The sequence below is a fragment of the Coregonus clupeaformis genome, unplaced genomic scaffold, assembly GCF_020615455.1.
Source record: "Coregonus clupeaformis isolate EN_2021a unplaced genomic scaffold, ASM2061545v1 scaf1126, whole genome shotgun sequence".
In the NCBI taxonomy this organism is placed as follows: Eukaryota; Metazoa; Chordata; class Actinopteri; order Salmoniformes; family Salmonidae; genus Coregonus; species Coregonus clupeaformis.
This window is the reverse complement of record NW_025534580.1, coordinates 86,697-102,529: the sequence shown is the minus strand read 5'-3', so window position 1 is coordinate 102,529 and position 15,833 is coordinate 86,697. Positions and strand designations below refer to the sequence as shown.

Sequence of the window (15,833 nt, the reverse complement as noted above, 5' to 3'; positions counted from 1 at the left end):
TAATGGATGTGTCAGCATGGGATGTAAAGGTACATTATATTTTCTACTTTGACTAATATTCTACTTTTCCTCCTGTTAAAGATGATAGAAATCCTCATCATTTGAGTGTAATTATTTCTCTATAGCCTTTACTTTCTCACTCTGAACGCGAATGGGATGGGTGGGGCTTCTTGACAATGATCACAATGGCTCCAATGCACAGCGCCCCTGGAGCAATTAGGATTAAATGCCTTGCTCAAGGGCACAGCAACATATTTTTCACCTTGTCCGCTCCGGCATTCGAACCAGCAACCTTTCGGTTACAGGCCCAACACTGTAACTTCAAGGCTACCTGCCTCTACCTTACCCCTACCTACAGTGACCTCCGTTAATATTGAGGCTACCTGCCTCTACCTTACCCCTACCTATAGTGTCCTCCGTTAATATTGAGGCTACCTGCCTCTACCTTACCCCTACCTACAGTGTCCTCCGTTAATATTGAGGCTACCTGCCTCTACCTTACCCCTACCTACAGCGCCCTCCGTTAATATTGAGACTACCTGCCTCTACCTTACCCCTACCTAGTGTCCTCCGTTAATATTGAGACTACCTGCCTCTACCTTACCCCTACCTAGTGTCCTCGACAGTGCAGCATTTCTTCTTATGGCTCTATACTCCAAAAGCTTGGATTTGAAATCATGACTGAGGTTAAAGTGCAGACCGTCAGCTTTAATTTGATGGTATTTTCATCCATATCGGGTGAACCATTTAGAAATAACATAATGTGTAATATAGTAGTTAAAAGTTTACTATTCTCAGAATATCAGGCGCGGGCTGATAAATCTACGTTTTCACATTGCATTTTCTTTTAGGGGGCAGGAGAATTAACGAGGATACTTTGAGGTCTTTAATTAGAATTTTTACATTGCAAACATTAACAATTATTTTTCATGCCACGAGAGGTAGCGGATCCGGCCAAATAGGTTCTGTAATGCATCAGTCTAAAACTGAGAGGTGCCGGATCCTGTTCCCACAGGATCCAGCTCAAATAAAGCACTGATGATACAAGTAAAACACATTAACACATTACCAAAGGTCTTACTTTAATAATTTGTTATTCAGTACATGTTCAGTGGTGGAAGAGACCCTCCAGAGTTGCTGCAGTGTGTGTTCTACTGGCTGTGATCATAGGCCTGTTGGTTTCCTGTAAGTGTTATTTTTTTTTTTTTACTAAAACATTTGTAGTCAATGTTGTGACAGTTACACATTTTGATTGACTTTTCCCTTTTACAGATGCCACTGTAGAGCGAGACCAGCTACAGAATAGTCTAAATACCAGGACCATAGAGAGAGACCAGCTACAGAATAGTCTGAACACTAGAACTATGGAGCGTGACCAGCTACAGAAGGAGATAGAAAGGCTGAACTGGAATATCAAAGGTAAGGACAGCCCTGTTTTAAATACAGAGAAATAAACACATACAGTTGAAGTCGGAAGTTTACATACACCTTAGACAAATACATTTAAACTCAGTTTTTCACGATTCCTGACATTTAATCCTAGTAAAAATTCCCTGTCTTAGGTCAGTTAGGATCACCATTTTATTTTAAGAAATAATAATAGTAGAGTGATTTATTTAAGCTTTTATTTCTTTCATCACATTCCCAGTGGGTCAGAAGTTTACATACACTCAATTAGTATTTGGTAGCATTGCCTTTAAATTGTATAACTTGGGTCAAACGTTTCGGGTAGCCTTCCACAAGCTTCCCACAATAAGTTGGCTGAATTTTTGCCCATTCCTCCTGACAGAGCTGGTGTAACTGAGTCAGGTTTGTAGGCCTCCTTGCTCGCACACGCTTTTTCAGTTCTGCCCACATATTTTCTATAGGATTGAGGTCAGGGTTTTGTGATGGCCACTCCAATACCTTGACTTTGTTGTCCTTAAGCCATTTTGCCACAACTTTGGAAGTATACTTGGGGTTATTGTCCATTTGGAAGACACATTTGCGACCAAGCTTTAACTTCCTGACTGATGTCTTGAGATGCTGCTATATCCACATAATGTTCCTTCCTCATGATGCCATCTATTTTGTGATGTGCATCAGTCCCTCCTGCAGCAAAGCATCGCCACAGCATGATGCTGCCACTCCTGTGCTTCACGGTTAGGATGGTGTTCTTCGACTTGCAAGCGACCCCCTTTTTCCTGCAAACATAACGATGGTCATTATGGCCAAACAGTTCTATTTTTGTTTCATCAGACCAGAGGACATTTCTCCAAAAAGTACGATCTTTGTCCCCATGTGCAGTTGCAAACCGTTGTCTGGCTTTTTTATGGCGGTTTTCGAGCAGTGGCTTCTTCCTTGCTGAGCGGCCTTTCAGGTTATGTCGATATAGGACTCGTTTTACTGTGGATATAGATACTTTTGTACCTGTTTCCACTTTTCGCATCAAAGTACGTTAATCTCTAGGAGACAGAACGCGTCTCCTTCCTGAGCGGTATGACGGCTGCGTGGTCCCATGGTATTTATACTTGCGTACTATTGTTTGTACAGATGAACATGGTACCTTCAGGCGTTTGGAAATTGCTCCCAAGGATGAACCAGACTTGTGGAGGTCTACAAAAAAATGTCTGAGGTCTTGGCTGATTTCTTTTGATTTTCCCATGATGTCAAGCAAAGAGGCACTGAGTTTGAAGGTAGGCCTTGAAATACATCCACAGGTACACCTCCAATTGACTCAAATGATCAATCAGAAGCTTCAGAAGCTTAAAAAATCCATGACATCATTTTCTGGAATTTTCCAAGCTGTTTAAAGGCACAGTCAACTTAGTGTATGTAAACTTCTGACCCACTGGAATTGTGATACTGTGAATTGTAAGTTAAATAATCTGTCTATAAACAATTGTTGAAAAAATTACTTGTATCATGCTCAAAGTAGATGTCCTAACCGACTTGCCAAAACTATAGTTAGTTAACAAGAAATTTGTGGAGTGGTTGAAGAACGAGTTTTAATGACTCCAACCTAAGTGTATGTAAACTTCCGACTTCAACTGTACATTGCCTTCGGAAAGTATTCAGACCCCTTTTTCCACATTTTGTTACGTTACAGCCTTATTCTAAAACGGATTAAATAAAGAAAAAATCCTCAGCAATCTACACACAATACCCCTTGACAAAGCGAAAACAGGTTTTTATAATTTTTTTGCCAATTTATTAAAAATAAAAAAACAGATACCATATTTACATAAGAATTCAGCCCCTTTGCTATGAGACTCGAAATGTATCCTTGAAATGTTTCCACAACTTGGTTGGAGTCCACCTGTGGTAAATTATACTCATTGGACATGATTTGGAAAGGCACACACCTGTCTATATAAGGTCCCACAGTTGACAGTACATGTCAGATCAAAAACCAAGCCATGAGGTCGAAGAAATTGTCTGCAGAGCTCCGAGACAGGATTGTGTCGATGCACAGATCTGGGGAAGGGTATCAAAAAATGTCTGCAGCATTGAATGTCCCCAAAAACACAGTGGCCTCCATCATTCTTAAATAGAAGATGTTTGGAACCACCAAGACTCTTCCTAAATCTGGCCACCCGGCCAAACTGAGCAATCGGGAGAGAAGGGCCTTGGTCAGGGAAGTGACCAAGAACCTGATGGTCACTCTGACAGAGCTCTATAGTTCCTCTGTGGAGATGGGAGAACCGTCCAGAAGGACAACCATCTGTGAGGCACTCCACCAATCAGGCCTTTATAGTAGACGGAAGCCATTCCTCAGTAAAAGGCACATGAAGACAAGATTGCCTGGTCTGATGAAACCAAGATTGAGCTCTTTGGCCTGAATGCCAAGTGTCACATCTGGAGGAAACCTGGCATCATCCCTACGGTGAAGCATGGTGGTGGCAGCATCATGCTGTGGGGTTGTTTTTCAGCGGCATGGACTGGGAGACTAGTCAGGATCAAGGCAAAGATGAACGGAGTAAAGTGCTTATATCCTTGATGAAAACCTGCTCCAGAGTGCTCAGAACCTCAGACTGGGGCGAGCTTCACCTTCCAACAGGACAACCACCCTAAGCACACAGCCAAGACAATGCAGGAGTGGCTTCGGGACAAGTCTCTGAATGTCCTTGAGTGGCCCAGCCAGAGCCCGGACTTGAACCCGATCTGGAGAGACCTGAAAATAGATGTGCAGCGACGCTCCCCATCCAACTTGACAGAGCTTGAGAGGATATGCAGAGAAGAATGGGAGAAACTACCCAAATACAGGTGTGCCAAGCTTGTAGCATCATACCCAAGAAGACTCAAGGCTGTAATCGCTGTCAAAGGTGCTTCAACAAAATACTGAGTAAAGGGTGTGAATACTTATGTAAATGTGATATTTCTGTTTTTTATTTTAAATAAATTAGCAAAAATGTCAACAACAAAAAAATCTTCCCTTTTGTCATTTATGGGGTATTGTGTGTAGATTGATGAGGTAAAAAAAACAATTTAACACATTTTAGAATAAGGCTGTAACGTAACAAAATGTGGAGAAAGTGCGAAGGTATATGCACAACTACACAGACACAAGACATACAGTGCTGCTTGAAAGTATGTGAACCCCTTGTGCAATTACAGATTTTTCCGTTTTTACTATGAAATCTTCATTTAATCAGAACCAGTCTTTTTTTATCTGACATAACAGGTTTATATTTCCCAATAACATATGTTGGTGTAGAGGACATCATGCCTGTAGTAGAAAAACACAATTTAAAAGGAATTAGTGCAGGTGCAAAAATAAGTGAACCCCAAGTTGCATTGATTAAATCAAGTAGGTAAGTAGAATCAGGTGGGTAAATAATTAGCAACCAAATGAACCAATCAAAGGAGAGATCATTAGGAAAGCGTTTGGGCGGGTTTCTGATAAATAGAAACCTGGTCAGTTTGGTGTTACTCATCCAGGTGAATGCAAAGCACTCCATGCCGAGAGGAAAGGAGATCTGAGGACATCAGGACGAGGGTAGTGAGAGCACATTAGTCTGGGGAAGGCTATAAAATCATCTCAAAAAGATTTGAGCTCCATCAGTCCACTGAGGCAAATCATTTACAAATGGAGAGCATTTAACATGACAGCAACTCGGCCTAGGAGTGGATGGACTTATCCCCAAGGTCCACAAGAACAATCATAAATCAGGTAAAAGCCAACCCAAACATCTTAGAGATTTGCATACCTCCCTTGCTGCTTCTCAGATAACTGTGCATGCTTCAACAATAAGATTACTGAATCGAAATGCCATTCATGGGAGGGTTGCTAGGAAGAAGCCTCTGCTGTCAACAAAGAACCAAACTGCCCATCTTAACTTTGCCATGGACCACTTGGACAAACCTGAAGGTTTCTGGAAGTCCATTCTCTGGACCGACAAGTCCAGAATTGACCTTTTGGTCACAATCAACACCCCGCGATGTTTGGTGAAAACCCAACACCTCCTACCACTAAAATAACCTTAACCCAACGGTCAAGCATGGTGGTGGGAATGTCATGATATGGGGCTGCTTTTCCTCCTCTGGACCTGGACGACTCCACATCATTAAGGGAACCATGAATTCTGAGGGATACCAGGAGATTCTTGAACAGAAGGTCAGGCCATCAGTCAAGGATCTAAAGCTGGGCCGAAAATGGATCTTCCAACAAGACAACGACCCAAAGCATAAAAGCAAATCTACCAAACAATGGCTCAAGAGAAAGAAGATTTGTGATTTGGATTGGCCAAGTCAAAGTCCTGACCTAAATGACTAAAATGTAAAATGTAAATCCAATCGAGATGCTGAGTAAGGAGGAGTGCGCAAAAATCCCTCAAATGAGATGTCAGAGACTAATTACTGGCTATAGGAGACATTTAGTCCAAGTTATTGCTGCTAAAGGAGGTGCCACAAGCTATTGACTGAAGGGGTTCACATATTTTTTGCACACAACAAATCTGAGTTTCTGTTACAGTGAGGGAAAAAAGTATTTGATCCCCTGCTGATTTTGTGTGTTTGCCCACTGACAAAGACATGATCAGTCTATAATTTTAATGGTAGGTTTATTTGAACAGTGAGAGACAGAATAACAACAACAACATCCAGAAAAACGCATGTCAAAAATGTTATAAATTTATTTGCATTTTAATGAGGGAAATAAGTATTTGACCCCTATGCAAAACATGACTTAGTACTTGGTGGCAAAACCCTTGTTGGCAATCACAGAGGTCAGACGCTTCTTGTAGTAGGCCACCAGGTTTGCACACATCTCAGGAGGGATTTTGTCCCACTCCTCTTTGCAGATCTTCTCCAAGTCATTAAGGTTTCGAGGCTGACGTTTGGCAACTCGAACCTTCAGCTCCCTCCACAGATATTCTATGGGATTAAGGTCTGGAGACTGGCTAGGCCACTCCAGGACCTTAATGTGCTTCTTCTTGAGCCACTCCTTTGTTGCCTTGGCCGTGTGTTTTGGGTCATTGTCATGCTGGAATACCCATTCACGACCCATTTTCAATGCCCTGGCTGAGGGAAGGAGGTTCTCACCCAAGATTTGACGGTACATGGCCCAGTCCATCGTCCCTTTGATGCGGTGAAGTTGTCCTGTCCCCTTAGCAGAAAAACACCCCCAAAGCATAATGTTTCCACCTCCATGTTTGACGGTGGAGATGGTGTTCTTGGGGTCATAGGCAGCATTCCTCCTCCTCCAAACACGGCGGGTTGAGTTGATGCCAAAGAGCTCCATTTTGGTCTCATCTGACCACAACACTTTCACCCAGTTCTCCTCTGAATCATTCAGATGTTCATTGGCAAACTTCAGACGGGCCTGTATATGTGCTTTCTTGAGCAGGGGGACCTTGCAGGCGCTGCAGGATTTCAGTCCTTCACGGCATAGTGTGTTACCAATTGTTTTCTTGGTGACTATGGTCCCGCTACAGAAACAGGAGCAGGAGCCTAGATCCTATGAGCTGTTCCGGACTCTCTCAAGCCAAGGCTCGTGCAAAGCTACTCACTTATTGAATGTGTGATTAAATAGTAGTTGCAAAAGTTACATTTAATGTGAAAATGTCACACATACACTGAAGAAAAAAATATATAAACGCAACATGTAAAGTGTTGGTCCCATGTTTCATGAGCTGAAATAAAAGATCCCAGAAATGTTCTGTATGTACAAATTTGTTTACATCACTGTTAGTGAGTATTTCTCTTTTGCCAAGATAATCCATCCACCTGACAGGTGTGGCATATCAAGATGCTGATTAAACAGCATGATAATTACACAGGTGCACCTTGTGTTGGGGACAATAAAAGGCCACTCTATAATGTGCAGTTTTGTCCACTACACAATGCCATAAATGTCACTTTACATTTACGTCATTTAGCAGACGCTCTTATCCAGAGCGACTTACAAATTGGTGCATTCACCTTATAGCCAGTGGGATAACCACTTTACAATATATATATTTTAAAAAACATTTTGGGGGGTGGTGTAAGGGGGGTTAGAAGGATTACTTCATCCTATCCCATGTATTCCTTAAAGAGGTGGGGTTTCAAGTGTCTCCGGAAGGTGGTGAGTGACTCCGCTGTCCTGGCGTCGTGAGGGAGCTTGTTCCACCATTGGGGTGCCAGAGCAGCGAACAGTTTTGACTGGGCTGAGCGGGAACTGTGCTTCCGCAGAGGTAGGGGGGCCAGCAGGCCAGAGGTGGATGAACGCAATGCCCTCGTTTGGATGTAGGGACTGATCAGAGCCTGAAGGTACGGAGGTGCCGTTCCCCTCACAGCTCCGTAGGCAAGCACCATGGTCTTGTAGCAGATGCGAGCTTCAACTGGAAGCCAGTGGAGTGTGTGGAGGAGCGGGGTAACGTGAGAGAACTTGGGAAGGTTGAACACCAGACGGGCTGCGGCATTCTGGATGAGTTGTAGGGGTGTAATGGCACAGGCAGGGAGCCCAGCCAACAGCGAGTTGCAGTAATCCAGACGGGAGATGACAAGTGCCTGGATTAGGACCTGTGCCGCTTCCTGTGTAAGGCAGGGTCGTACTCTCCGAATGTTGTAGAGCATGAACCTACAGGGTGTTGTCCAGGGTCACGCAAAGGCTCTTTGCACTCTTTGCACTCTCGCTCTCTTGAAGACGGAAGGGACATAGCCAGTGGTCAAGAATGAGTTGATGAGCAAGGTGAGGTAAGGGAGAAGGTCACCGGAGATGGTCTGGAGAAGAGAGGAGGGGAAAGGGTCAAGTGGGCAGGTTGTTGGGCGGCCAGCCTTCACAAGTCGCAAGATTTTATCTGGAGAGAGAGGGGAGAAAGAAGTCAAAGCATAGGGTAGGGCAGTGTGAGCAGGACCAGCAGTGTCATTTGACTTAACAAACGAGGATCGGATGTCGTCAACCTTCTTTTCAAAATGGTTGACGAAGTCATCCACAGAGAGGGAGGGGGAGGAGGATTCAGCAAGGAGGAGAAGGTGGCAAAGAGCTTTCTAGGGTTAGAGCCAGATGCTTGGAATTTAGAGTGGTAGAAAGTGGTTTTAGCAGCAGAAACAGGTGAAGAAAATGTAGAGAGGAGGGGGTGAAAAGATGCCAGGTCCGCAGGGAGTCTAGTTTTCCTCCATTTCCGCTCGGCTGCCCGGAGCCCTGTTCTGTGAGCTCGCAATGAGTCATCAAGCCACGGAGCAGGAGGGGAGGGGAGGACCGAGCCGGCCGGGAGGATAGGGGACATAGAGAGTCAAAGGATGCAGAAAGGGAGGAGAGGAGGGTTGAGGAGGCAGAATCAGGAGATTGGAGGGAGAAGGATTGAGCAGGGGGAAGAGATGATAGGATGGAAGAGGAGAGAGTAGCGGGAGAGAGAGCGAAGGTTGAGACGGCGCATTACCATCTGAGTAGGGGCAGAGTGAGTAGTGTTGGAGGAGAGCGAGAGAGAAAAGGATACAAAGTAGTGGTCAAAGACATGGAGGGGAGTTGCAGTGAGATTAGTAGAATAACAGCATCTAGTAAAGATGAGGTCAAGCGTATTGCCTGCCTTGTGAGTAGGGGGGGACGGTGAGAGGGTGAGGTCAAAAGAGGAGAGGAGTGGAAAGGAGGCAGAGAGAAATGAGTCAAAGGTAGACGTAGGGAGGTTGAGGTCACCCAGAACTGTGAGGGGTGAGCCTTCCTCAGGAAAGGAACTTATCAAGGCGTCAAGCTCATTGATGAACTCTCCAAGGGAACCTGGAGGGTGATAAATGACAAGGATGTTAAGCTTGAATGGGCTAGTGACTGTGACAGCATGGAATTCAAATGAGGAGATAGACAGATGGGTCATGGAAAAAAGAGAGAATGTCCACTTGGGAGAGATGAGGATTCCTGTGCCACCACCCCGCTGACCAGATGCTCTCGGGGTATGCGAGAACAGATGGTCAGACGAGGAGAGAGCAGTAGGCGTAGCAGTGTTTTCAGTGGTAATCCATGTTTCCGTCAGCGCCAAGAAGTCGAGGGCCTGGAGGGTTAGCTAGAAAGCTATAATAGTTAGCATACTAGCTAGCCATTGCTTTCAGACAAAGAAGAAACCCCTCCTCCCACGGCACGAACACACAGAGAGAGCCAAGCTAACGTTAACTAGTCACCCATGTCCTGAATTCCCTTGAACGACTCTGGCTACCAGTATGTAAAAACAAAACACAAATGTAGGTTATAACTTACCCCTAGCAGCTACTGTTAGCTAGCCAAGTGCAAAGCTAGCCACTGAATTGACTCAGCCAGTTCGCGTCTGTTCGCTAGGTCGTTCCAGCTATTGTTTAGTAGATATCCAGGTAGCAACAAGCTAGCTAAATTTCAAGCACAGTAGCCACTTACTACCTAACGTTAACGCTTCAGAAGAATGAGGTTAGAAAAACAGCTGAATGGTAGGCATTATTGTATGTAATTATTGTAGGCAGCTAGCTGGCGTAATTACAGGTACTCTCAGGCGTGAAACAACTATCCACAGTTGCTAATACTTACCAGTAGCTACCCGCTAGCTAGTCCAGGTAGTGGGTTAGCTAGATTCGTGCTTCACCGGGCTCAGCCGAATACAATACTAACCTACAATAATTACATACAACAACCCACGATAACTACCTACAATACCTAACTACAATCTAAATACATAGTTTAAGCTTTACTCGACAAAGCCCAAACTATGTATATAAGCCATATAAGCCATGCTTACCTCCCGCCAGAGAGAGACACAACCTCACCCGACGACGACGACTCTTCACATGTTTTGAGGCAGCATGCAGTTGGCATGGTGACTGCAAGAATGTCGACCAGAGCTGTTGCCAGATAATTGAATGTTCATTTCTCTACCATAAGCCACCTCCAATGTCGTTTTAATGAATTTGGCAGTACGTCCAAACGGCCTCACAACCGCAGACCACGTGTAACCATGCCAGGTCAGGACCTCCACATCTGGCTTCTTCACCTGCCACCCAGACAGCTGATGAAACTGTGGGTTTGCACAACCAAATAATTTCTGCGCAAACTGTCAGAAATCGTCTCAGGGAAGCTGGGGTGGTGGCACAAGGATCTGTACACAATTCCTGGAATCTGAAAATGTCCCAGTTCTCCCAAGGCCTGAATACTCACCAGACATGTCACCCATTGAGCATGTTTGTGATGCTCTGGATCGACGTGTGCAACAGCGTGTTCCAGTTCCCGCCAATAACCAGCAACTTTGCACAGCCATTGATGTGGAGTGGGGCAATATTGACTGATTGCCTTATAAACTGTAACTAAGTAGAATCTTTGAAATTGTTGCATGTTGCGTTTATATTTTTGTTCAGTGTAAAAGCTATAGGCAAACAGGCAATTCACACAAACAATTGCTCTGTGAAATCCCCAGAACATTTGAATTATTACCTAAAGCTGCAAGGTGACATCTCAATCAGCTCATTGGAAGAGTTCATTAGAAATGCTTTATTTGCAATGTTCTTTTTATTTTTCATACATTATTTTTTGTAACATTCGAGTGTCAAAGATAGTAAAAATGTCAAACTTCTAGGGTCCTGTCCTGAAGGATGGAGAAGGTTTGGCTGCAGATGTTACTATCTCTCTACTGAGAAGAAATCCTGGGAGGAGAGTAGACAGGACTGTCTGGAGAGAGGAGCAGACCTGGTGATCATTAACAGTGAAGAGGAGCAGGTGAGAGACAGAGAGAACTACTGTATTTATCATGTATTATTAACAATGCTTTTTCTGTGCCACCACAACAGGCATTCATCAATGGGTTTGAATCAGTCTATTTTGTCTGGATTGGTCTGACTGACTCTGTTACTGAGGGGACCTGGAAATGGGTGGACGGCACACCACTGACCACCCCAAGGTAAGAGACTACTGCTCTAATAACACTGACCACCCCAAGGTAAGAGACTACTGCTCTAATAACACTGACCACCCCAAGGTAAGAGACTACTGCTCTAATAACACTGACCACCCCAAGGTAAGAGACTACTGCTCTAATAATACTGACCACCCCAAGGTAAGAGAATACTACTGTAATAACACTGACCACAGTGTAAGGAGTAGGACTGACTCTCTGTGTTGTTCATACTCTAGGTTCTGAGAGAGAGGCCAGTCTAACTCTGTTGTTTCTACTGCAGGTATTGGGAGAGTGGAGAGCCTGGTGGTGGTAGAGTGGAGAACTGTGGGGAAATCTGTTACATGTCATCAGGCCAAAGAGTATGGAGGGATTATATGTGTTCATTTTCACAAGAATGGATCTGTGAGAAAGAGGCTTCTCATAGGTAATTTATCTGCACTGCTGATTAATCTACTTTATGTTAATGATGGTCTGAAGACTGGCGTGATTTGGTAGAATGGTACTCTGAACTACAGGTAGGAGACAAACACACATTCAGACGTGCGCACACACACACACACACACACTGATCTGAACCTGAGTCTCCAACGGGAGAAAACAACCTCTTAGTTAGAGGAAATTCCCTTTTGGGCCGAGACACTGATTTTGAAGTTGCAGGCGGGGCTACCTCGTCACGTGACCATGAGCAACCAATCATGACCGACACATGTCCTCTACACAAGCTGACACACAATCATTTATTAATATGTCAAACAATGAGTTGTATAATAGGGGTATATCATTCAATAGCCGCTGTCAATCAATTACTGTTAAGTTTTACAGTACTAAATACATTTGAAATGACTGTATATGTTTCAGATATACTGTATGTTTGCTTCTTGTGCTTTTATCATACTGAACATAAACAATGTCTACGTCCTGCTATTTTAATAAATCATTTAACCCAGATTAAAGACACTTCCTGTCTAGTACATTATTGTTCTGTACTCTGTTTTATCTAACATGATATCTAGAAGGACAAGACACCTCTCTGTTTTATACTTTATCTAATATTAACATGGAATCTAGAAGGACCAGACACCTCTCTGTTTTATACTTTATCTAATATTAACATGGAATCTAGAAGGACAAGACACCTCTCTGTTTTATACTTTATCTAATATTAACATGGAATCTAGAAGGACCAGACACCTCTCTGTTTTATACTTGATCTAATATTAACATGGAATCTAGAAGGACCAGACACCTCTCTGTTTTATACTTTATCTAATATTAACATGGAATCTAGAAGGACAAGACACCTCTCTGTTTTATACTTTATCTAATATTAACATGGAATCTAGAAGGACCAGACACCTCTCTGTTTTATACTTGATCTAATATTAACATGGAATCTAGAAGGATAAGACACCTCTCTGTTTTATACTTTATCTAATATTAACATGGAATCTAGAAGGACCAGACACCTCTCTGTTTTATACTTGATCTAATATTAACATGGAATCTAGAAGGACCAGACACCTCTCTGTTTTATACTTGATCTAATATTAACATGGAATCTAGAAGGATAAGACACTTCTCTGCCACTTATGGATAGAGTGTGAATGTTACTGTTTCCATTTTAACTCATATTTTTAACCTCTTTGCAGTGACAACACCAGAATGAAGGGTTGGGTCATAAATAACCATCAGTTATGAAAACAGTGTCTGACCTCCAGATATCAGAGAGACAGAACCTCCTTCCCTCAGCCAGGGCATTGAAAATGGGTCGTGGATTGGTATTCCAGCATGACAATGACCCAAAACACACGGCCAAGGCAACAAAGGAGTGGCTCAAGAAGAAGCACATTAAGGTCCTGGAGTGGCCTAGCCAGTCTCCAGACCTTAATCCCATAGAAAATCTGTGGAGGGAGCTGAAGTTTCGAGTTGCCAAACGTCAGCCTCAACCTTAATGACTTGGAGAAGATCTGCAAAGACGAGTGGGACAAAATCCCTCCTGAGATGTGTGCAAACCTATTTGGCCAACTACAAGAAACATCTGACCTCTGATTGCCAACAAGGGTTTTGCCACCAAGTACTTAGTCATGTTTTGCAGAGGGGTCAAATACTTATTTCCCTCATTAAAATGCAAATCAATTTATAACATTTTTTACATGTGTTTTTCTGGATTTTTCATTGGCAAACTTCAGACGGGCATGTATATGTGCTTTCTTGAGCAGGGGGACCTTGCGGGCGCTGCAGGATTTCAGTCCTTCACGGCGTAGTGTTACCAATTGTTTTTTCCTTGGTTACTATGGTCCCAGCTGCCTTGAGATCATTGACAAGATCCTCGCATGTAGTTCTGGGCTGATTCCTCACCATTCTCATGATGATTGCATCTCCACGAGGTGAGTTCTTGCATGGAGCCCCAGGCCGAGGGAGATTGACAGTTATTTTGTGTTTATTCCATTTGCGAATAATCACACCAACTGTTGTCACCTTCTCACCAAGCTGCTTGGCAATGGTCTTGTAGCCCATTCCAGCCTTGTGTAGGTCTACAATCTTGTCCCTGACATCCTTGGAGAGCTCTTTGGTCTTGGCCATGGTGGAGAGTTTGGAATCTGATTGATTGATTGCTTCTGTGGACAGGTGTCTTTTATACAGGTAACAAACTGTGATTAGGAGCACTCCTTTTAAGAGTGTGCTCCTAATCTCAGCTCGTTACCTGTATAAAAGACACCTGGGAGCCAGAAATCTGATTGAGAGGGGGTCAAATATTTATTTCCCTCATTAAAATGCAAATCAATTTATAACATTTTTGACATGCGTTTTTCTGGATTTTTTTGTTGTATTTCTCTCTCTCACTGTTCAAATAAACCTACCATTAAAATTATAGACTGATCATTTCTTTGTAAGTGGGCAAACATACAAAATCCGCAGGGGATCAAATACTTTTTTCCCTCACTGTATTTCCCCGGGTGCCTTGTATTTTCCAGTGTGCCTGTTTTGCCCACTGGAGTGTTTTTAACGCATTACCGCGTAACTCTGTATTCGCAGAATAAAGCTTGTTATTCTGTGATTTACCCTCCTGCGCCTGACTACTGCAACATCACCTCAATGAATAGTTATGCACGCTCAAGTTTCTGTTTTTTTTTGTCTTATTTCTTGTTTGTTGCACAATAGAAAATATTTTGCATCTTCAAAGTTGTAGGCATGTTGTGTAAATCAAATGATACAAACCCCCCCAAAATCCATTTTATTTCCAGGTTGTAAGGCATCAAAATAGGAAAAATGCCAAGGGGGGTGAATACTTTCGCAAGCCACTGTATGTAATGGGCAATTGATCCAAAATAAACAAAGGCAAACAATTCACACAATTAAACAATGAATGCTCACGAATTGGCGGGAGACAGCTGAGTGCATTCTGGAGAGCTGCTGAAGTGCATTCTGGAGAGCTGCTGAAGTGCATTCTGGAGAGCTGCTGAAGTGCATTCTGGAGAGCTGCTGAAGTGCATTCTGGAGAGCTGCTGAAGTGCATGCATTCTGGAGAGAGACATGCCATATATCCGCCACACACCCCTCCCTTTCTTCTTGTTGCAACATTTTCAATTATACTCAAGACACATTATCTTCACACATATTATTTATGCTTTTCACTGACAGCCGCAACTCAATCAGCTAGTCCTATTGCCACGCACGCTTCCCAAATTGCGGGCATCCCAAATAGGCCTTGGCCTAGGCACTTGTGATTTGTATCAATCCACAGCAACAACAAAACAATTGTGGCGAAGTCATGCTCTCTGGTGAAGTATTTTGAATGATTTTATTTAGGCTGGCGTAATTGTATAATTTTGGTACAGTGTGCACCCGGCAACTTTCCCTTCCAATTCGCAAGAGGCTGAAACCAGAGATCTGTATATAATGACATGAGGCTCATGTATCTTCCCTAACAATTAGATTAGTTGTCCCAAAGGCAGGAAGGCAGGCTACAATCTTAGGTCTGCATATTATGCTCATAGAAACACATTGGGTTAAATCTGGACAGATTTTGGCGAGAGTGAGCCCTCTCGCTTCGCCTCTTCCTCTCCGCTGAAACTATCTCACGGGAGAAAGCATCCGAGCGAGCGAAACAGCGCCCCTCTGTCTTACTACACAGTGTGTAGCCCATGTCTCTAATGTTGTCTGGCCAGAAATGGTATGACATGCCATACTCTTTTGGTCCAGACAGCATCAGATACACGGTCTACACATACTGAGACAGAGGGGCTCTGTTTTGCTCGCTTGGACGCTTTATCTGAAATGGATGCTTCTTTCTGTCGGCACGCAACTGGGTCAAATAAATGATCAATATTTTAATATTTTATTTGGACGGGCAAGGACGTACGGTAGGGCGGGCCAGGCCTCCTAAGGCCCGCCCATAACGCCGGCCCTGTTGCCAGGAAACAAAACCAAACATTGATTGCTGTCATTAAAAAATATATATTATAATAATACTATGTCCATAGACTGCTTACAGGGTAAGGAAACCAATATGTAATTTTGTAATTT

General features: G+C 43.4%; 1 protein-coding gene across 1 annotated transcript; it reads left to right on the top strand.

Annotated features, from left to right (window-relative positions):
- The first annotated feature begins 537 nt into the window (after window positions 1-537).
- LOC121564407 (C-type lectin domain family 4 member E-like) lies at window positions 538-13,096 on the top strand. The gene is made up of 6 exons (XM_045217573.1): window positions 538-1,185; window positions 1,273-1,419; window positions 10,989-11,128; window positions 11,200-11,309; window positions 11,587-11,730; window positions 12,956-13,096. Exons 2-6 carry the CDS (start codon window positions 1,365-1,367, stop codon window positions 13,002-13,004), a joined length of 498 nt encoding a protein of 165 aa, XP_045073508.1. The 5' UTR covers window positions 538-1,185; window positions 1,273-1,364; the 3' UTR covers window positions 13,005-13,096.
- The last annotated feature ends 2,737 nt before the right edge of the window (window positions 13,097-15,833 follow it).